The 23,381-nt window shown below is 40.3% G+C and overlaps 2 protein-coding genes across 7 annotated transcripts in view; both read left to right on the forward strand.

The window, feature by feature from the left end:
• The first annotated feature begins 1,174 nt into the window (after window positions 1–1,174).
• On the forward strand, window positions 1,175–19,765 carry ago2 (argonaute RISC catalytic component 2). 2 transcript variants are annotated; one of them, XM_054764023.1, is made up of 20 exons: window positions 1,175–1,387; window positions 2,321–2,368; window positions 5,987–6,167; window positions 6,255–6,375; window positions 6,459–6,640; window positions 6,834–6,970; window positions 7,055–7,189; window positions 8,340–8,427; window positions 8,523–8,670; window positions 8,764–8,883; window positions 9,129–9,251; window positions 9,352–9,485; window positions 9,562–9,746; window positions 9,831–9,990; window positions 10,073–10,163; window positions 10,243–10,437; window positions 10,531–10,665; window positions 10,746–10,847; window positions 11,956–12,155; window positions 12,223–19,765. In XM_054764023.1, the coding sequence occupies exons 1-20, from the start codon at window positions 1,369–1,371 to the stop codon at window positions 12,329–12,331; spliced, it is 2,613 nt and encodes an 870-aa protein (XP_054619998.1). In that variant the 5' UTR covers window positions 1,175–1,368; the 3' UTR covers window positions 12,332–19,765. The 2 variants fall into 2 exon arrangements, with proteins under 2 accessions (XP_054619998.1, XP_054619997.1); XM_054764022.1 differs by having other exon boundaries at window positions 6,834–7,189.
• A 2,524-nt stretch (window positions 19,766–22,289) lies between these two features.
• The window catches only part of ccdc126 (coiled-coil domain containing 126), a 47,757-nt gene continuing 46,665 nt past the window's right edge, over window positions 22,290–23,381 (forward strand). For all 5 annotated transcript variants that reach the window (XM_054763351.1, XM_054763349.1, XM_054763353.1 and 2 more), the window contains exon 1: window positions 22,290–22,667. The gene's annotated coding sequence lies outside the window, so the exon portion shown is untranslated. The remainder of the gene's footprint in view (window positions 22,668–23,381) is intronic.

Here is a 23,381-nt window from a genome sequence, read left to right on the forward strand (position 1 = left end):
CGTCAACTTCGAAGCAAGTACCGGATGTTGTGGAGTACAGACACCATATTTGAAATAAAATCTAAAATACCCAACATTTAAAGGTAGAATTGGCACTTTCATCGCCAAATTAAAAGTTGTACTACTATCCCGGGGCTGATAAGTACACTGACAGGCAGCAACATTAGGTAACCATAATGGCCTAGTTTAATAAGTCATAAAAACACCACTCAGTGTGATCAAGTGCAATTCTACATTATTTTAAACATTAACCAACCAATAAACCCCAAGACAGTTACAACTAAAGTAGCATTATTTGTTCGAAACATGTTTAGGATCGTACCTCAGTAATACAGCAACAGCTTGTAGTTTGGGCAACAATAACACCAAACGCAGGTAGCTGTTGCTGTAGTAAACACAATCTTCAATGTATTCGACACGAATATTCCAAACGTAATACAGATTTCTGCTCAAATGTTATCATCAAGCTATTTGACTTTTGGCGCGTTCATGCAAGGACGCTTACCTGGTTCCACGACCCGGAAGTTCTTCCATAGAGAAAGCGCGCCATGCTTGTTGAGGTATTTATAAATTAAAGGAATAAATTATTATACATTTTATATAGCTATTTAGACAGTATTCTCACGAGAGACACAATTATGGTATTAACATTGTTTTGTATATTTCAAAACTACGACGTCGTTTGCTTCTTATTTCATGTTAAATGCGACGCTTGTCTATGACGTCATTTGTTGACTCGTAAAAAAAATAGTCGCTCTCCTGACGATTGCGAGAAGCGCAAACAATCAAACGCCAAAAATTAAAAGTAAAGAATAACTATTTTAAAGATCGCATGTTATAATTAGTAGCAACTATCGATTATCAATAGCAACTACTAAGAACTAACTAATTGTGGATTAACGGAAATAAACCAATTTCTGTACATAGGACAAGAAATCCTCAAATTCCTCTTTAAAACCTAATTGACGCTATATTTAAGGTGCTATATGAGTTTCGAAATCGGTGGAAATTTGTCTGATGACAAAATCCTTGAAAGTTTATTATAAATTGAGTTCACTGTGAGAAAAGCTCAACAGGTTAAGCTGAAGCGGACGTGACCGAAGCCGGAAGTAAGCAGAAGGTAACCGTCTCGCTTCACCGAGCTATAAGCTAGCTTTTCACTCCGCTACCGTTTTGTGAGTTGGGGGGATGGGGCCGTGCTGAGAATGAGCGACTCCAAGTATTTACCAAATATAAGTATTTCTCAACTTGGATTCCCGTCTTTTGTACAGATAACTACTTTTGGACCACGTATGAGTTTCGATTTGAATTTGCAAACATAAAGTGGAGTATTTTTACGGCCACGACACTGGTTTAAAAGTCGACAAAATGTATTCCACTGCTGGAGGTAAGTGGCACAAGCTAACACAAGCCTCGGCTAAGTGATGCAGCTAGCAAAAATGTACACAGTAGTTACAATATATGGCGTTTTACCAAACCTTGTGTGGAAGCATTTGTTTAAAGACTGTTTCATCGAGCCATTTCACTCAAACCATTCCGTCTGTCGTTTCGCTTTGTATTACGTGGAGCATTAATTGGAGAGCAAGCTTAGCTAACTTAGCGTGCAACAACAAGCTGCTGTTAGCAAAGTTAGCTTCGAACGTACCTTGCTCACCGAAACTTGTGTGTGTGTATAGGTAGCTTCCAAAATGCTACTTGTGGGCTTGCAGTATTGTGGTTATTAATACATAATAACTGTAATATTAGGGCTCACGAGAGCATTTATATGGTTAATATATCTCGCAGTTAAACATGAGTTGGTTAAATAATTAGCGCCTGGTGATGCTATCTAATCTTATCACTTGTCTTATCTTGGGTGAAGTTGTAAATAAGCTAATGTTACATTTACATTTTACTAAACGTCTTCCCACCCTTAAGCCGTATGATGTGCGTGATAAATAAACAGAAGCGTATTTAAATTAGTTGGACTGAGACAGTTTGCTCACATTTGACGCTTTGCTACTTTCGTTTGGGCGCTTTTCAATTAGTGTTTTGCAATTTTATATCAACAGTTTAGATGTAACCAATTGATGCAAGTTGTGATGGCCACAGTATACTTTACTTTTAAGTTACAATGGGTGGCTCCTCGTTCCCAAGATTAGCAGCTTGTTTCAACACTTCTGGCTGCACAGTGATAACAATTTTGCAACAGGAGTTGTGCACGTAAACGTATGTGCACAAGCTGTTGGGCGAAAAAGACACCCAAAGCCAAAAGCCTGTATGTTGGAGGTTAAAGTAGATGATTATGAGCATTATTAACATGTGTTTTTCTCCCGTTTAGCTACTGAGATGTTTGAGGGACCCCGTTCCTCAGGGTCAGCAAGCTCTGGTAAGATGAATGAATACTTTAACACTATGTGTAAAGAATGAACCAGTATGTGCATCCCATTTAATAATGTCATATTTGCAAAGCCTGTGAACATGCATCCAGAGTACATGATGCAAATTAATTGTGTTGTGTTGCAGTAGCATGAGAATGGAATCTGTCAGAGATGATTGGTTCAGGTTTTGCTGGTCCGTTCTGGTATGCGAGCTAAATGGAGAATTTCGTGCAAACCGGTTGGGCCACCGTTTGTTCTGGCTAATTAAAAACAGTAGCACATGCTAGCAAGTTGCAGTCATACAAAGGAGAAAAATATGAAATTAATATTAGCATAAGAATAATGTGATTTACGATTGCAATCAAACTGGCGACTCTTTTCAGGATGATCTTTAAATGATTAATAATTTTTTTGCCCCTCCCATTTACGCAATTCGCTAACTTTGCTCGGCTCAGTTTTACTTGGCAAATGAGTTTTGCAAAGCAGAGACGTTCGTTTCCAAGGCAACCGGCATTTTTTGAAATTTTATTTGGCCCAGGAACTTGTCCTCATTAGGGGCGCTGGAGCTGGAGCCTATCCCAGCTGACTTCCGAGGGAGAGGCGGGGTACACCCTGGACTGGTATAGAGCAACAACCATTCATTCACACCTACGGACAATTTAAAGTCTCAATTTAGTTGAATATACATAACCCCCTGTCCTCCCGAAGTTCCTGGCAACTAAAAGGTTTCTGTGGCCTTGTGTGGTTTGTTTTTCCCAACACTTCAGAGTTCAGGGTAATTGCTGGGTTTCACATGATGTCACATCGTGACAAGGGACAAAAAAGCATATTTGTAACTAGAAGTCATGTAAAATCAGAGCAAAAATGTAGCACAGATGGGCGGTTCTCACATGTGGAAATCGTTCCAATATGTATTTCGGAAAACGCTATTGCGGAGATAGTCCATCATAACGGGGGGAAAACGTTCAGGAAACCCAGAGAAGCCTTTATTGGCATTTGCTAACCAGCTGTCATTTTTGTTGAGTGGAGCCGAGTAAACAGGCTCCAGTTTACAGTGAGCCACAAGAAGCACAATTTATACTAAAATCAAAGTTAAAACATTGTTGGAACTCGAAAATGTGAAATGCAGCCACCTGGAAGAATGTCCAGCGATGCTCCACGGATGGCTTGGAAGTGAGGCTTGCTAGCTTGCTTCGAGCACCCCGGAAATAGTGCGTAAAATCTGTCTGAAAATGGGTTAAGGCGCTCAAACAGTGCCGCAAAAAGATGAAGGAAATATGTAACAATGTATTTGTGCACACTGATTGGGAGTAAGAACGCAAATAGACATGTTACAAGTAGGTCTGTCACGATAACACATTTTGCTGGTCAATAATTGTCCTCCAAATTATTGACGATAATTGATATAATCGATATTATCGACATTTTTTTAGACATTTTTCATGAGTTATATGGCGTAATAATAAGTCAAAAGCAATCAACTTTAATTTCTGAAGCGTATTTAATATTGTCATTGGAATCTCAAGAGCTTTTAAATAAATTCAACAAACAGCGTAATAAAAAAAATACAAGGAAAATAAAATAGACTGTCTCTGTTACAAAAAAAACAACACTCAATAAAAACCGCACACACACAGTAATGCAGTGTATCGTTGAACCAATGTAGGGGGTCATATTTGACCTGGCCCACATATCTGTGGTGGCAGAGTAAAATGCATTGTTTCTGATGTCCTTCAACACGTCTTCTTTCACGTATGTATACAGTTCAGGAATCTTTGTTTGTGGCATGTTGTGCATGTACGTTCTCCCAGGCAATCCGTACTGTCTGTCAAACATTTTTAACATTTCCCAAAATGTTGCCTTTCTTTTGCGATGTAGCGAGCGTCACTCACTGACTGTGGGATCCTTTTCAACTCCGTTTCATGTGTGCATACAAGTTGGTCGTATTCCCCTGCTGGCTCGTCATTACTTTGGAAGAAATGCGACATCTCGGTTCGTCTGTGCTCGTGTGCTCACCTTGTTCATTCTGTTTAAAAGCAAAACATTCCCACACTGGGGATGTGGCATTCGCCTTAGATCAGTTCATTCCACTGTAGCACCAACGCACACAGACAGCTGCAGAGTGAACCCTCTTGTCATCCAGCCTGAAAGAGAGACGAGGAACACAAACACCAATGCGTGCACATGCCAATTTATCGAGGCCACTGAAAATGATCAACATAGTTTTTTTTTTATCGATTATTGTGACAGGCCTAGCTCCAGACATTATTTCCATAACGTCTGACGCCGAGATAAGCTTTCATATCTTTTCGACTGTCTTGTGTTGAACTATTTTATGTCTACTCTTCCACAAACTTGGTTGTTCCGAGTCGTCCCGCTGAAGACACTCCTGTGCAAAATGTGATGGGTCGTTTGCAAACAATCGGGCTCTCAGAGGCAGCTCTTTGAAGTGAACGAGGCATCGTTTTCTTTCCCCTCGTCAGCTTTTCTGTGTGGTGCCGTATGTGTCGACACTGCGCACGCAGGGGAGGGAGGGGTTACGCACACATCGCAGCCGTGAGCACGCAAACGGGAGGGAGGGAGATGAGGCCGTGAAAGAACATTGCTACATAATTTGAGACTAGATGCCGGGAAGGTATGGCATGGTTTGTTTGTTTCAGGCATGCTTATGAATAAGTTGTGCTTACATGTGGAATTACATTTGTGGGTAGAAGCTGGAAGAGTTTATTTCATCGTACTCCTTCTCCATGTCTATTACTGATAATTCATTCACGCCATCTTTTACATGGCGACACCTAGAATATTTCAATTGCATACATTTTTTCATTTAGATTTTGTTCGCTTCCCATGTGAAAAGACGGAAAGGTGTTGAAACAAATCTGAATAAGCAAGAGTTTAAAGAAAAAAACAAAAGAAACAACCATCGCCTATAGCTTGTGTAGTATTAATGAAACGGAAGGAATAAAAATGTTGACAATAAGGCTTAGAGTAGTCTTTGTGAGTTGTATCTTTCATGTCCCTGCAGTTGAGATGATGTCATCTTCAGTATTTGTCCAGTTCCCCGATGTCTTCGCTAACGAGTCCTTTGGGGTCCTCTGTTAAACTTCAGTCGCGTTAATGTTGCCCTTTGTCAGATGCTCATTGATGTTGATGTTGGTTCCTTTCAGCTTAGTCCTGTGCCTCTGTGCCACATTGTTTTATTATTGGGGAACTTTATGATAAAGACAGTTGTTATTTCTGTCATCCTCCACATCCACCCCCTTTTTGATTGCAGAATGTTGGCCACCTGTTGCTCTGTTGAAGCAACATCATCTTGTTCTCTTGTGTCAGCTGCCCTGGCGTAGGGCCTGAATGAAATGTGGAGCCATAATCACATTGTTGAAGCGTGTCTACTGTTCCAAATTATCAATCAACATAATGCCATCCTTTTCTTCCGTGTTGCTTCTTTCAAGCATACGCTCTTTTCCAGACCATCAATTGTTTCATTCAGGATTTCATGTCGTCATGCTGTGTATATATATTTTGTTGGTTATTTTCTTGCTCTTTACAGAGCTCTCCTTCCTAATGCCATGTAACTTTTTAACAGTCACTGTAATTTAAAATCTGTGTGTGCTTTTCTGTTGTAGACACACCATCTTCCCCTACGCCCGAATATGTGTTCAAGCCGCCCTTAAGGCCAGACTTTGGTACAGTGGGCAGGACAATCAAGCTGCAGGCCAATTTCTTCGAGATGGAAATCCCCAAACTGGAAGTTTACCATTATGACATTGACATCAAGCCAGAGAAATGTCCCAGGAGGGTCAACCGGTGTGTATGAGTTTGTATTGGCTTGTTTTCAATGATGCTGTCAAAATGAAAGCGTGATTATTATTTGTTTGGTTTTCCCCTTCTCAGTGAAATTGTAGAGCACATGGTCCAGCACTTTAAATCACAGATCTTTGGCGATCGAAAGCCGGTGTATGATGGCAGAAAGAATCTGTACACTGCCATGCCCTTGCCCATTGGCAGAGACAGAGTAGGTCATTTTGAGCATGCCAGTAATGTGCCAAAACACAAGATTTTAGCCAAACATATCCTTTTTTTAAATGATTTGCCCAGGTTGAGCTTGAAGTGACCATTCCTGGCGAGGGCAAGGACCGCAGCTTCAAAGTATCCATCAAGTGGGTGTCATGTGTTAGCCTGCAAGCTCTGCACGAGGCACTGTCAGGACGGCTGCCCATCGTCCCCTTTGAGACCATCCAAGCCCTGGATGTGGTCATGAGACATTTGCCCTCTATGAGGTAGGTCAGAATATATTGAATCCCACACTGCCTTCAGAGTTTTCCCTTCTTTCTGAGTATTGAATACATTTATTGAAGATTACAGACACATTAAAAATGGTCTAATTGGTATTCCAATATTACATCTTGGATTCATGTTTGAACCAAATTGATCAATAACATGTCTTGACCTATCCTTGTTTAACTTTTTCAGGTATACTCCAGTGGGCCGCTCTTTCTTCACCCCCTCAGAGGGATGTTCGAACCCCCTGGGAGGTGGCAGAGAGGTGTGGTTTGGCTTCCACCAGTCTGTCAGGCCTTCTCTTTGGAAAATGATGCTCAACATTGATGGTAAATTCCAAATTGACAATTCAAGTCGGTTTTCTGAATCGCGAGTGTTATTTCTTTTAAAAAGTTTTTGTTTTTTGCTTGCAGTTTCTGCTACAGCGTTCTACAAAGCCCAGCCAGTAATTGAGTTCATGTGCGAGGTCTTGGATTTCAAAAGCATTGAAGAACAACAGAAGCCCTTAACAGACTCTCAAAGAGTTAAATTTACCAAAGAAATCAAAGGTACCGTGTTCATTCCTTTTTTGTAGAGTACCTTGTCTTTTATACCCCAGTCACGCTAGTGGCAGAATGAGCCAGAATGTCGTTGCAATGAAAATTCTTGGTGCGTTCTTGCATATTCTAAGTGCATTCTTAAAAAGTCTGAGTGCATTCAAAATATCAGGCCCATTCTTGTGGTCAGCCCAAATTTTTTACCTGTTAAAAAGTTGCGAGGTGGATTTGAAGTGGGGAAAAAAATGCTTCGTAAAAAGAAAAAAGCCAGCTGCCGCTTAAACATCTCTGCGTCGCCTTATTTACATCACCTCACATTCACACCACCACCAAGGAAAAGTGGCCAAGTTAACTCCACCAGTGGTCACCGGCGTGGATAGCGCAGAGGTGCTGAAAAAGTAGCTCTTTTTTTCTAGATGGCCTTTTTCCTGCTTTTTGCACATTCTCTATCTGCAGTTGCGAGAAAATATAGACCTATTTTTTTGCATGAGCTTCTTCTCTGGAGTTTAATATCTTTATGTCCCTTGTAAATTGGGGAATTAATCATTTAGCTATAGGACTGATGCCTGCTTGCGTGGCATCAGAAGGGACACAGCGGAACCAAATATTGCCACGACTGCTTCACGAATGCGGGAAGTGGTGGTGACAGTGCATAAACATGCGGGAACAATGTGCATCACACGTACTACAGTATTGTCAAGCACTAGGAATAAACACTAGTTGACAAGGTGAACAAGTCAAGCGGGATCAGTTCGTGCCAATGCGCACCATTTTCGGTCATGAATTGCGTGCCAAGTGCGTAATTTATGCGTAAACAGAATGCAAACGGTGTGCAAACTAGTTTTCTTGCTTTTCAACGGCAAATCACGGGACAATGTGGAGGCAAAATGCATGCAAGTGTAAACACCGCACCGCCGGCGTGCACATTAAAGAGGTGTTGAAATTCAGGAGAAGCCACTGAAGTGCCAGCTCCTACTCCTTAGAAGTATTCGATTGGCATTCAAATCCTCCCCGGAATGTAGCGCGAATTTTGAATAATTTTCGTTCTGCTTGATTTGTGCTGATTTGTGGTTAGTGTGACGGTGGCTTAAATTTCAGGTATTGAGACTTCCTCTATGCCTTGTCATGTGAACATAATCTTGGCTGTGATTCTTTCATGTAGGCCTGAAAGTGGAGATCACACATTGTGGACAAATGAAGAGGAAATACCGAGTTTGCAATGTGACCAGAAGACCAGCCAGCCATCAAACGTAAAATGAAATTTGTATTAATTTTTTTTTTTTTTAATCCCCCTTCGCACAGTTATGCTATGTTTTCCTCCCCTCATGCCCTATGCTTCTCTCAGGTTCCCCTTACAGCAGGAGAACGGCCAAACTATCGAATGCACAGTGGCGCAGTACTTCAAAGATAAGTACAAGCTCATGCTGCGATACCCCCACCTCCCATGTCTACAGGTGGGACAGGAGCAGAAGCATACCTACCTGCCTCTAGAGGTAAGCAACGTCGACCTTTCAGATTCTGAAAGTTTCTCAGGCACCCACAATTTGGTCCAATATTTGGTCCAATACTTGTTGGTGTATTCCTAGGTGTGTAACATAGTGGCAGGACAACGCTGCATCAAAAAACTGACAGACAATCAGACCTCCACTATGATCCGTGCCACTGCCCGATCTGCCCCGGATCGTCAGGATGAGATTAGTAAATTGGTGAGTAGCTGAGAAATAAAATGGTGAAAATAGCATTTTGCTCGTGCATCCGTTTTGCTATCATATCGATGGCATTCTTGTCAGTATGGGTATTACAAGTCATGTGCAGTATTGAAGTAATGGTATTCAAGGATATAAGTTGACGGAGGTAAATTTGCACAATTGAAGACCATGTTGACTCTAGTTTTGTTAGTATAGCAGAGGTGTGTGCAGGGCGATCTTTAAAATACTATGTTTGTTTTTAGATGAGAAGCGCCAACTTCAACACTGATCCTTATGTTCGCGAATTCGGAGTGATGGTGAGGGATGAGATGACCGAAGTGAACGGCCGTGTCCTCCAAGCACCATCCATTCTGTACGGAGGCAGGGTATGATGAACTCGGTGAAAGTTTCCAAGACTGTTGAGCATAGTCTGTTGGTTCTGCAATGAGTGCTGAGAAATGTTGCTTTCATTGTCTTATTTTCCAGAACAAGGCAATAGCCACGCCAATCCAGGGAGTCTGGGACATGAGGAACAAGCAGTTCCACACCGGCATTGAGATCAAAGTGTGGGCCATCGCTTGCTTCGCACCACAGAGACAGTGCACTGAACTTTTGCTCAAGTGAGTCACATTCATATCTTATTGGACTTAGTATATAGGCACAGACACAGGAATGAACTTTTGTTGTGCGTTTCAGAGCATTCACAGATCAGCTCAGGAAGATCTCCCGGGATGCAGGCATGCCCATCCAAGGCCAGCCTTGCTTCTGTAAGTATGCCCAGGGCGCAGACAGCGTGGAGCCCATGTTCAGACACCTCAAGTACACATACCAGGGCCTCCAGCTGGTTGTTGTCATCTTACCGGGGAAGACACCTGTCTACGGTGGGGGAATCATGCATACCTATTTCTCAGTTAATTCATTCAGTATTGTATGCTCACCTTCCGTTCACTTGATTCATGATGCAGCTGAAGTGAAGCGTGTTGGAGATACAGTCCTTGGCATGGCCACACAGTGCGTGCAGGTGAAGAATGTCCAAAAGACGACGCCACAGACACTCTCCAACCTCTGTCTGAAGATCAACGTCAAGCTGGGCGGCGTCAACAACATCCTGCTCCCTCAGGGCCGGTCAGTGTGGAAATATGACTCCGACTCATCCTAATGATGTTTCTGTACGTAATCTTATGTGCCTACTTGAATCTTTTATTAGGCCGTTGGTGTTTCAACAGCCTGTCATCTTTCTTGGTGCTGATGTAACTCATCCTCCTGCAGGAGATGGAAAGAAGCCCTCTATTGCAGCTGTAAGTAACACATATTCATGATTAATGAGAACAATGTTGGATGAATTATTGCTCAATGGGCCTTACATTTCCTCCGCAGGTTGTTGGTAGTATGGACGCCCATCCTAGCAGATACTGTGCCACAGTTCGGGTACAGCAGCACCGCCAGGAGATCATCCAGGACCTGGCCACCATGGTGCGAGAACTGCTCATTCAGTTCTACAAGTCCACGCGCTTCAAGCCCACGCGAATCATCTACTACCGTGATGGCATCTCTGAGGGCCAGTTCAGCCAGGTGACACACGGCATCAAGCATAATGCAATTTTCTTGAACAAATATCCAATTATATTATGAATCCTTTTTCATCGATTTTGATTAATACCTCAGGTTCTTCAACATGAACTACTGGCAATCCGAGAGGCCTGCATCAAGTTAGAGAAGGACTACCAACCTGGTATTACATTTATAGTGGTCCAGAAGAGACACCACACCAGACTGTTCTGTACGGACAGGAACGAGAGGGTCTGTATCTTTGAGTCACCTTGAACATTCTCTCTCTTAGTTTAATTGTCTAAAATGTGTTTTGTTGCATTTTTACACAGGTTGGAAAGAGTGGAAACATTCCTGCAGGCACCACCGTGGACACCAAAATCACTCACCCATCCGAATTTGACTTCTACCTTTGCAGTCACGCTGGCATACAGGTATATCCTGGATAAACTCTGGATTAAATCAGTAATATGTTAGAGAAGCAACATCTACAAATATTGTATACTGTGTTTAGACTGGGAAAAAGTAGCGCATTAGTAACATTAAAAGAAACAATTGACATAGAAATGGTACCATTCAAAACGGGAAGTGGTGAAGATGTTTAAATGCGTACATGAACTAATAAATATTAAGTTATGGGTGTATAGGGTGACCTGGACACCAGGCAGTTGGGCTACTCTAATGATGCTCTAATTTTACTCCGATTCCTTATCACTTCAGTACATTTAAAGTATGCCTCCTCTGTATCGATATAAAATTTGTTATATTACAAAATGCTAGATCCAACCAAAGACACACATTCAGATAGGCTTCTCAGAGGTTACTTGGCATGTTTTATTATGCTTAAATATCTCTTTGGTTCCAGTTGTGCAAAATAAATAACTTGAAAATCTCTGGAATGAAATGATGGTGGAAATAATGTCTGTTCAGAAAATGAAAGCTCCCTTTTCAAGTCTTACTTGAAAAATTAAGTCATAAAAAATGAAATATTATGCAGCAGAGTGCCCACATTCCGATCGATTTAATGGTCCAATGAAAACCAGGTCGATTTCATCACTGTTTTAAAAAACATGACAACCAGGACAGTACGTGAAAACAGGATTTGTCTTAGTAAGCAGGACGTTTGGTCTTGTGTATGTAAAAAAAAAAAAAAGTAAATAAAAGGCTGTGCTACAATGCAGTAAATACATTAAAAAAGTATAAAAAGAAGAAATCGGTACCCTAAAAAACAATAATAAATCAATTAATATGTAATTAATTTACTTTTATTTTAATAAGTTGTCATCCAACACTAAAATGTAACACTGTTATACCTTTTCAGAATGAATAAAATGGTATTTCTATAACAAGTGGTGAATTGTTTTCTGAAATAAATTATTGGAGGAAGCTTTCTGGCTGCTTTGCAGAATTTAAAAACCAAAAAAGAAGAAATATACAATCTGGTTTTATTTGACTATACTCGACTGCATCCGTCCGCATTCTTGTCCCTAACGAGTCCCGTTGTGAGAACAGAAGCTGCATTGTCAATTTCCCACTCTGCAGGGCACCAGCCGGCCGTCTCACTACCACGTGCTCTGGGACGACAATCACTTCTCCTCCGACGAGCTGCAGGTGCTCACCTACCAGCTGTGCCACACGTATGTGCGCTGCACCCGCTCGGTTTCCATCCCGGCGCCTGCCTACTACGCCCATCTGGTGGCTTTCCGTGCACGCTACCACTTGGTGGACAAAGAACACGACAGGTAAGAATTGGCAGCCAAGTGACAGCACATTCGCGACCTGTCTTGCATGTGGATTTCTTTCTTCCAGCGCTGAGGGCAGTCACACATCCGGCCAGAGCAACGGGCGCGACCACCAGGCCTTGGCTAAAGCCGTTCAGATCCACCAGGACACCCTGCGCACAATGTACTTCGCCTAAGACTGCACGGCACCGGTTCGGCGCGGGCAAGACCCCACTGAGGAAACACACTACCCCTCGCTGTGTGTTGCTTGTACAGCGTGATCTCTCTACCTAACACAACTGGCAGGTACCCGTTATGACCACACTTGTTCCTCAGCCCACCCAAGCCAAACCAGCTGTCACAAATTGCGAAAGAAGTCCTCTTTCTTGGGGTTTGAGCTATGTCCTTGCTATATATTTGTATATCTTGTGGGGAATTGTTGCAGAGTATGAAAGGAGTATTGTTATTCAATGTAGTGCTTTAAGAATTAGGAGAAGCACCTCACCTACCTATTTTTTTAATCATGTCAGAAGCTTTTCATTAGTTTGACACATTATTATTATTATTATTGTTGAACAGCCAATCACAGCAAAGCGCACTGACAAGAATGGGTACTTCAATCAGGACTAAAGTACTTAAGACTTTCACATAGTGCACTATGTGTTGCAAGTGCCATTGAGAGATCACTTTCCTGTTATGTTTGTTCAACTATTTTTCAGTATTTGTCCCCAATGACCATTCTATGCCAAATCTGGGACAATTTATGGAATCCTGATAACCAACACTTCTAAATATTCCAGAGGAGGGCTTTTACTGATGTCTTAGAAGAGAAGCTTTCAGTTTTGACTCTTGATTCAACCCAACTCCCGTGTTGAAATAATGTATTGGGACTGGTTCCCAGCAAACATAGCTTTTTTCTTTTTTCTTTTTGAAATGTACTCTGAGCCGTGTTGATAAGATGCACGATGTACAAATCAAAGAGGGGAACATAGAACAGTTCGGTTCCCATGTCTTTCTATAGATTGTTTTTAATTGGAGTCATTTTTTAAATGAATTTACATGTAGCCAGCTCCTGTTTTCAGAAATGTTTTTTTCCCTTTGTAAACAACCCTCTATTTTTGATGTATAGTGGATTCAGCAGTGTCTTTGAGTCGGATGTTGGTGTGACGTTTCCATAGCGACACGTTCGGTAAAGTCGCCAGAAAGCGGCAACACTTTAAAGAGATCAAAAACTCCTTTACAAAAGAAACATTCTCTCCAAAAGCACGAGCATGTTTTTTATGCAAATGACTTTCTCAAAGTCTTTTTATGATGTTAGACATGAGGTATATTTTGAATAAATCTTCCGTGGAGACTGCCTAAAGTAATGTTTTTAAAAAAACAAATGGCCCAAATGTAAACTAAATGAACACTATTTGTGTATAGAGTCCATTGCAAAACATTCTCTTGCCTTTCAAAGACTGTTAAGTCTCAAGTCGGTCTCTTGACTTTTTCTATCGTCCACTTTTAACAAGTTTAAGCTAGAAAGTGTTCATAGTCATGAATGGGGGTGGATGTAGTCTATATGTTCTAACTATGCATTGTTTTTAACCAAGAGATTTAGCAGAGGGATGTTTCACCCGAAGCTGGTGTGTTTATAGATGTAGATAGGGCGCTTTTAGTTGTTTTTAATCACGTTGCATTTAGTCGCTTTTGTGTGGTCCTTTTGTAACAGTGTACATTTTCTAGCCGGACATTTGGGGCCTGCTCTCAGCCAAATCGGATGATAAAACCTTAACACGATAAGCATACAAAAAAAAATATGACAGGAAAGCACAAAAAGGACCCCGAGCGAGACGTTTTCACTGTAAACCACCTCACTAGCTTTTTACCTATTTGTGGTCAATATCAACGAAAAGAGACTTACTCTCCCCTCTTAGATGTAAAACAACTAGAAATCCGACTGACTGTGTTTGTGGGGCATTCTGAACACCATGTACTTGATATTTACTGTTATGATGTCAATATTGTTCTTATTGGTGCTGGTCTCAAAGCATGTACATTTGGATGCACTTTTGATAGCATAGCATTGGTATGAGCTCCAATAGGTGTGTGTGTGTGTGTGTGTTTGTGTGTGAAATGGGAGTTTTGGCCATATTGTGACACTGGTGTAATTGTACGGAAATGGCCTTGTGTTCTACCTCTTGTTACCTGTTAAAAGTGGAATGGTAACATCACACTGCCGGCCATTTCTGCATAATTGCTCTTGCTATCGATCTAAATGGCATTGTTTTTGGAGTCTTGCAATGACAGATGATTGGTGTGCATGGTGGTGAACACACGTGGTGTTTTCATGTAAACTAATAACGCGGCGAGGCGAGGGAATGTGTTTTTACTTCTCAAAGGGGGTTCAGAGCGTTGAGCTGCACGACCAAATTCCTGAAGCGTGTGTGGTTGATAGTCGCACACCAGTTGCCCTTAGTTCTTGTCTATCAATTAACTCTATGCACCAAAAGTCTCTTGACACCTTGATGGTTTTTTTGTCTATCCAAGTCGTACAACAAGCGATCATTCCGTACTTGTAATTTGGCTTTCACACCTAAAACCTGGAATGCTACACACACACACACACACACACACAAAGGTATGTAGTGTTCTTGCTTGAAGTCATTTTCCAGTGTGATGCCAAGAGGAGCGTTGCTTCTGGCCTTTTGACACGACTGTTCTCGTCTCTTAAGGACTGCAGCCCTTCCCAGTCCAGTTACAAGTAGCCTTCGTTTTGGAAAATCCCTGCCTTGGGAATTATTGCGTTGGGGCGAAAGTGTCATTCTTTGTTTCAAATCAGAAAAGGACTCGTAGTTGTTGTTGCGTCTTGGTGTTTGACTTGACCTACTACTATACCAGCACCTTAGAATGCCAGAACGTAATTGCTTGTACCTTGATATATAGAACTCCAACTTTTGACAATGTTCGTTTTGCACTAAAACAAGAATGGACTTTGTAGCTTTTTTGCAGCATTTAGGGTATTTTAACAGGTGGTGGATACCTTTTTTTGTATTTAGAAAGAAAGCAGTAGATGGCGTGGGTCGCCACCGCCAAGCAGGCCTTGATAGCCTTAGCCTGTGCTAATAGTAACAGTGCTGACAGTTACATCTTCATCCAGCATTATTCTTTTTTTTTTTTTTGGCCCAGAAATATCCTGATGCCTTTGTAAATGTTATAGCGTGTGAGGCGGTTCCAGCTTGAGAGATGGAGACGTTTACCCAAATTGTCACTCTGTCCCCATTCAAGACTGCAAAGTTGATTTAGCCAGTAAAGCTAGGTTTCCACCAAGCGGTACAGTTCAGTTTTGGCACGGAATGGTTTCGATTTTGCCTGTATTTCTACCTTGGGCTGCATAAGCTGGATGCCAGGTCTCCAACTAAGATAAATGTTCAACAGTATCAAGCCTGTAGTATACTCGTAAACAACATCCAACTTTTGAATGAATTGATTGTAACACGGAAGAATGAATCCTTTCTTCATGCTATGGAGCGCACTACTTGGCTCCAGCCAGCAGAGGCACCATTGAGTGCATTGTAACTAGTAAAGAACGTGGCATCTGCAGTGGAAAGCTGAGCTGCAACCAATGTGGACTTCAGCGATGGCACAGCACTGGCATGTAAACAGGAGTTGAGAACACGCCCATCCAATTGTAACTGGGGAGTGCCTGTTTAATTGCGGTAAAATGAACTGTACTGCATGTTTCAGGCTTTTACATATCGATATATACCAAGGAGGATTTTAACCTCAAACCCGCTACCATGTTAGCCGTCTGGATGAATGTGGCACAGTCTTACAAGGTCACCAACGCACGTGCTGCACACCTCATATTATCATCATCATTATTACTATTAGCTACATTTCACATATACTTAATTTAAATACAATGCACACATTCACCTTAGCTGGGCTGCTTTCAGTGTGTCTTGGTGCGGCCGAGAAGTACTAAATGGCTGACATAAGCTAATTGAAATGTCATTTCATGATGCAGGTCTTTCACGTGGAAAGGAACATTGTGTTTAGCATTCCAGCATACAAGCAGGCACATTTCAGTACATCCGTGAAGTCCAAAACCCCTGACCTTGTATCGTAATGTATCTCCTCTTTGCCTCTTAACTATGCTAGAACCTTTTCCTCATTGCTCCCGATAACAATGAATGTACTTAGTTCCTGTGTGCTTTGTAATATTATGTATACCTTTTTACATTTCTGGCCTCTTTTTATTTTTGTGTGTTCTTTGGGGGGTAGTTTTTGCTTATTTATAGCCTTTATTGACTCTGAACATGTAACTCGTATAAGTCATTCTCCCTTTATCACCTGTTCACTGGTGAACTACACAAATGAGCGACTTTCTCCACCCCCAAATATCCCAAATATCAAGCCCCAAATGGGTTTTTAGCTTCTGGAAGAGAATTGCCAGGCTTAAGGGGGATTGTAACGTACAGCACAAGCAGTTTGTGCATATGCAGTGGTACCTCGGTTTTTGTTATGAAACTAAAGAAACTTTTCCCAGAGGAAGAAATCATTTCAATCCAATGCCTCTGTTACATGCACACAAAAGTATCAACAAAAACACATTTTACAGAGAATAATTATACACGCAGAAAACAATGCAAAGTCATTCTAAATGCCAATGGAAAGGATGGGACGTATTGTTGTGGGTTATTTAGCAGTCGCACTCAGCAAAAAAAACAAAAAAAAAAAAACTGTTAGTCAGCACCGTGTAGGGCAGGGGTGTCCAAACTTTTTCCGAGGGCCGCATACTGACGAGAGTGAAAGGATCCAACACATGTAGCTATGCTTAAAAAGTGAGATGCATTTCAAGCTTCATTCATTTTCTTTTTATGATATTACTTATTTCCATAATATTGTAACTCGAACCTAATTTCCAAAAATTACAACTTTCATTTTGTTTCATTTCTCATAAAATAACATTTTTCGTGAATATTTTAACGCTACTAAAATGACATTACTTTTCGTCATATTACAAGTTTAGTTATGCAACTTGTTTTCTTGTTAGAATACGATTTTTTTTCCCTCAATATTTTGACTTTACTCTCGTGAAATTACAGCTGTTTTACATTTCTGCTTTGGTTTTTTTTCACATTTCCAACTATTTCAAATTTCTTTTTTTGTAATTGACTTTGTTGGCATAATATTTTGACTGTATAACAACTTTCTTTGCAACCTTATTTTCCAAAAAGAAGAATTTTATTTGTTGTTTTGTCTATCATAATCTTACAACTTTCAAAAAAATCAACTTATGCTACTAAAATGTTATTTTTCCCTCATGATATTGTTATTCTTGTAAAATTACGACTGTCGTTCGATCACAATTGTTTGACCACAGCTATTTTTCCCCACTTTTGCTGCTTGGTTTCTTGTCATATTTTTAGAATGTGCTGCGGGGCAATTTATTAAAAAAAACTAAAAAAAAAACAGCCACGGGCCGCACTTTGGACACCCCTGGTGTAGGGTGCTTTGTTTGGCGGCTCTGTTTGCATGTTTGTTAACGTGCAGTACCGTACGTGAAAAGAGGCAAAATGTTGGCAAGTTATTTGTATTGGACGAAAACCAATCATACAAAAACTGTAGCGTACGAAAAACAGAGACTGTGTATATAAAAAAATCTAATGGTGGCTTTAGGGCGGATGTTTGGCCTTGTGTTTGTCGCAAAGCTCTCAAAACGTCCCCAAGTTGTATTTGCTAACGCACTTGTGCCATGAGGATTGAAAGAGGATTGTTTTCTTTCCTCGCTATTATTACGTTTGGTGATTGTATCGCGACAGCAGCTTTATTTCCCGTGTAGCTTGAGGCAACGGCATCAACTTTTTGTCCAACCATGCTTTTCCTACGACGGAGTATTAGGGCCACAATGACAAAAAAAAAAAAAAAACAATAATCTGAGATTTTGAGAATAAAGTCGTAAGTTCACGAGGGAAAAAAATGTACATGAAAGAAAAGTTGTACATTTACGAGAAAAAAGGTCGCAATAGTATGAGGAAAAAGTCGGACATTTACGAGACTGAAGGCATAATATTACGTGTCAGCGGGAAAATACAGCGTAGCGCTTTAAGGAAGGAAGGAAACGTTCCTCTTGCCTCAGGCCCAAGGCCAAAGGTCACATAAGTCCCCCTTTTTCAAAGCTGTCTCAGGCAACGCCTGTACAATAAAGTTACATTTCCGACTTTATTCTCGTAAATTTCTGACTTTATCCTTGTAATATTACTAGGTTTTTTTTTCTCAAGTTCTTTCACGACGGAGTATTAGAGCCAAAGTCGTAAATTTATGAGGAAGAAAAGCTGTACAACAATAAAGTCGTACATTTACGACTTTGTTGTAACATTCGTAAAAGGCATTGCCTGAGACGGCTATGAAAAAGGGGGACTTGTGTGATCTTTGGCCTTGGGCAAAGCCAATATTAAAACTTTTTTTTCTCTCGTAAATTTACGAGAAAAATCAAAGTCGCAATGCCTGTTACGGATTCACGACTTTATTCTCAAAATCTCAAGGTTATTTTATTATTTTTCCCCCCAATCTGGCCCTAACACTCAGTCAGTTTTTCCAAAGCCACATGGTCCCGCTTTGTTGTTTATCGGATTCTTTGTCGAGTACAAATTCCAGATTTTGCCACTCTTTGTGTCCACATGTTACGAAAATACAGTCTATCTTTTTGTTTGTGTGCGTGTCAGTTGGGAACTGTCGATTTCACAAGCAGCCCAATCGGAACTCTTCATTCTGTGGCATCCATCGTTTCAACTACCGAGTTTGTATTTTAAAAGCGTTTTCAAAACCGTGTGGCTTTTTCTTAGCAGCTTGGGGGCGGGGGGGAGGGGGCAATAAAAGAATACAAATTAAACCTACCTCAGAGCATAGTAGGGTGCTAGCTAACATTAGCCCTTATAAACGAAATCCCAAATTGTAGTGACCAAACACTTACAAGCCCATATCATGTGCGAGCACTGTTAGGGACCCGATTCCTACAAATTCACAAGTCAGGTGTCCGCCAAAAGGTTCCGTTCAGTTCACTACGGCACGGTATCGGCGAATCCAAACAACAAGCGCCTTTGACACGCTGATTGGTGAATTGCTTTGCTGTGGTCAGATGATGGATGCACGGTGACAGCGCGAGGAGAAACCAACAATTGGCGCCTGCATATCGTCAGATAATGACTTGTCGGACAGCAGCAGTCGCTAATGAGTCTTGGGTATCAAACCCGCACACCCCAATGCCACTGTTCCACCTCCGATACTACCTCCAAATCCCTCCCTTGGTGACACAGAAGCCGACCAAAACCGCGGTTGCTTGCCAAGTGTCCTAGCGTACACAAGTGAACTCAACCAGTACAGTTTGGCGGAAAGGAGAATGAATCGGCTCCGTTTTGGTTTTGTCCCACGTGTGTTTCCGGGACGGGTCAATGGTTGGACAGCAATAAAGTCTGGAGGGTGCTCCTGGTTGGAGTTGGAGTCCGTGTTCATTTCTACCCTATTGACCTGAGTCTGAGTATTGTTTTTCCTGATAAAGATGGGTCATCTTCTGGGATTAGAGATTTATACTTGCAAGCCAACAGGTGGCGCTAAGTGACGACCCCCCCGCCCCCCGAGCATGGTCAAGCAGCTGAGCAACTGAGATGAATCACAAGGTTTTATTCCAAAAGAAGCTTGTTTTCGTCTTCAATATCTTTCCAAAAACGGCTACCTGTCTTCTTCTGTTCATGTCAGTTTGGTGTTAAAACGAGCTTTCACTCCACAGGCCACCCGCTTACGGCAATAAAAGCATTCCATAGCCAACCAGTTCATTGCAAGGTTGTTTGTTTTTTCTCTCCCTTCGTTCCATTAAAAAAAAAGTCCCATCGACCCGCCATGTTTATTGCACCATCAGTATTTGTGTTTTGCACTTTTTTCGAACGCAGTCTCAAACATGGCCCGCTTGGAGCCGGCCGCAAAGTCATTCTATGCTGTCAGGAGAAATATGATTTTTTTTTTTCTAAAAATGAATTAATAAAAAAGGTTTGATTATATATACAGTATATAGATCTATACATCCATTCATGAAGTACCTCATAAGCCTGATATATGCTGCATTGACTTGTTTTTTCTCTAGTGTACTTCATCATGTCCAATAAAATCTGATATTTTCCCAGTGGGGGAGGTTTGAATTCAGGCTGTCTCGTCTGTCATCTTTTTTTTTTTTTCTCCAAAATTGGGTTGCGTTGACTTGACTTGGCTCAGCGCTGACGACCGCTCAGCTGGGCGTCCCTAATCCAACCTCACCTTTCTCTTAAAATAGCGGCAGAGCTCTTCCAACAGCTCTTCCATCACTTGAACAATTCACCGACAATCACCTTCTACTAATATTCAGTCTGCACCCTTTTTTAATTATTATGATGAATTTCATGTCAGCCATAATGGAGACGCAAGCCGACCAAAGTGTGAATTCAAACCTCCTTTCATTTGTGTGCTTTTATGTTTTATTATAATCTCTCCCTTATTTAAACCATGACATGCCAAAAGTGAATTTGCAGTCATAATGGTGGTAATGGTGTGTGTGTGTGTGTGTGTGTGTGCGTGCGTGCGTGTGTGTATGGCGGGGGTCTTTATATATTGCTGATGTCTAATTAACTCACATCCACTTGCTCAGCTCCTTTTTTTGTTTGTTTTTTTTTGGTGTTGTAAAGTTTGTAAAGCTTTTTGGTTTCTACTTATGTTTTCCTGTTTATTTTGTTGACATTTATGCTTACAGAACACAAGACATGCTGTAAAACCCTGTTAGGACACAATGTGAATACGTATCACTTAATATAGTTCTCTCTTTGGCTTGACTGTAAGTTACATTCATTAATAATAAAAAAATATGGAAAAAAAGCGTTTTCTTGCAAGGTTTTCTGTCTTGTGCTGAAAATGTTCCACATTTCTATATGGGGGGGGGGATAAATGCATTGCAAAGTGGTAATGTGGTGAGGAAAAAACAATATATTCAAAGTCTGAATAGTAGTAAATAGTAGTAAAGTTGTAATATTAAATGAATGTATTTTTATTTCTTGAAGAAAGTCTTAATATTAAAGGTTTTAAAGTTTTTATATTAAATGAATACATTTTTATTTTTGGAGAAAAGTCAGGATTTTAAATGTAACCAAAGTTGCAATATTAAATGAATATATTTTTATTTTTAGAGGGAAAAAAGCCTTATATGAAATGTCCCCAATATTGGAATATTAACTTAATGTTTTTATATTAAAAAAAAAAAAAAGAATATTAAAAGGTCCCTAAAGTTGTAATATTAAATCAATAAATTATTTTTTGAGGAAAAATGTCTGAATAATAAAGGTTCCCAGAATCACTATCAATTGAATACATGTTTATGTTATATATCATTTTAATTTTTTTAGGAAAGTCTTATTATTAAAGCCCCCCCAAAATTGTAATATTAAATAAATGTATTTGAATTTTTTTGAAGAAACTGTCTTAATATCAAAGGCCCCCAAAGTTGTTATATTAAATCAATACATTTTTATTTTTGATAGAAAAAAAGTCTTAATATTAAATGTCCCCAAAATTGTGATATTAATTTTTTTTTTTTTTTTTTTACAAAAAAGGGAGTATTAAAGCTTTCCAAAATTGTAATATTACATCAATTATTTTTTTTAGAAAAAAGTAAATATTAAAGTTTCTAAAAATATATAATAAGTGAATACATTTTTATTTTTGGAGCAGTCTTAATATTAAATAATTTTTTGGGGGAAAAAGTCTTAATATTAAAGCTACCCAAAGTTGTAATATTAAATTAATACTTAAAAAAATAATAATATTAAAGGTCCCCAAAATTTTAACATTAAATGAATAATTTTTTTTATTTTTTGAGAAAAAAAAGTGAATATTAAAGGTTGCTAAACTTGTAATATTAAATCAATACTTTTTTTTTTTTTTTTTTTTTTTTTAGAAAAGTGTGAATATTAAAGGTTCCCAAAAGTGGTAACATTAAATGAAAACGTTTCATTTTTAAGCCTGCCATGTGTATACCCTGCCACTTTAAAAAAAAAAAAAAAAAAGAAGAAGAAGCAAAAGCAGGCTTCACTACACATCATCAATTTAAGTTTGTAGCGCTGCCAAGTCTCAGTCAGTTCTAGTCGGTGAAGAAGCTAACCTAGCATGATGTTGCTGTTAGCTCTGTTGCTCACATGCTAGTGTCGCTAATGTTTGTGTCCTTAATGTTACATAGTGTAATGTGAATCTATAAGTATCTCGCTGGGGTCAACAGCTTTAATACGGCATTTGAGGATCACCACTTGACGGTTTGCGGTGAGTTTCGGAGGCTCACGGCAGCTCGCGTCAAACGCCAGCTAAAAGCCATGTGGCTAACACTCACCCCGATGTGTGTGACATTCACAAGGCTAAACTAATAAGCCGGAAAGGAATTGAATTCAGCAGCCTTTCTCAGCGGTGGACGTTCGCCAAAGTCTCCTTAAAGAAGGCGTCTCATCCTCTGGAAGTTGAACGAGTTGTCTTCGTAAAGTAAGTAAAATATGTTTTTGTCTAAATAAATGTGATTTTAAGGTTTCTTTTCCCCCCATACCATATAGCCAGTAGCAGGGGTGCAGCCGGGAATTCTGGGTCCCATGAAAAAAATTACGTTCCCATTATTTAATTACCATTTTTTTATTAATAATTACCTATTTGTTGGGGCTACCTGGCCACCAAGGGACCTTGGAATTGTCCTGACCTCCCCATTTTATACGGCACCCCTGGGCAATGACGCTCATAAATAAGTTGAAAATTGTATAATTAATCCATGTGATCGGTATCGGCAGCATAAAACCACTTTAAACCTTTCTAAATCCCAGCATCAAAGCTAGATTTTGGACAGCACGCTTCCAATACACATGATTTTAGTTGTAAAATTCCCACATGAACCTAAAAGCAACAATCACACCAGTATTTATCAGGTTAAATATGTTTTTAAAAACACTCACATTCCGATTCGAACCAACTAAGGCGGCAATTTATTCTCGTAATGTTTCGACTCTGTTGTGTTAATTCTACGTCACTCTTGAATTGTGGTCCGAATTCATGACCTTAAATGCACTAGTTGTACCTGCAGCGGCCACTAGAGGGCGGCCCCCAGCAGTACCTACAGCTACTGTACACTAAGCTCACATTCTCCATCGTCCATCCATGCATTTTTTTTTCTATGCCGCTTATCCTCACTGGGGTGGCTGGTATGCTGGA

The sequence above is a fragment of the Dunckerocampus dactyliophorus genome, chromosome 20 (genome assembly GCF_027744805.1).
Source record: "Dunckerocampus dactyliophorus isolate RoL2022-P2 chromosome 20, RoL_Ddac_1.1, whole genome shotgun sequence".
NCBI classification, from domain to species: domain Eukaryota; kingdom Metazoa; phylum Chordata; class Actinopteri; order Syngnathiformes; family Syngnathidae; genus Dunckerocampus; species Dunckerocampus dactyliophorus.

Coding starts and splice junctions, on each gene's coding strand:
- ago2 (XM_054764022.1), top strand. Junction 6,376..6,458: donor TGCCCATTGGCAGAGACAGA/GTAGGTCATTTT, acceptor TGATTTGCCCAG/GTTGAGCTTGAAGTGACCAT. Junction 9,486..9,561: donor TGCACTGAACTTTTGCTCAA/GTGAGTCACATT, acceptor TGTGCGTTTCAG/AGCATTCACAGATCAGCTCA.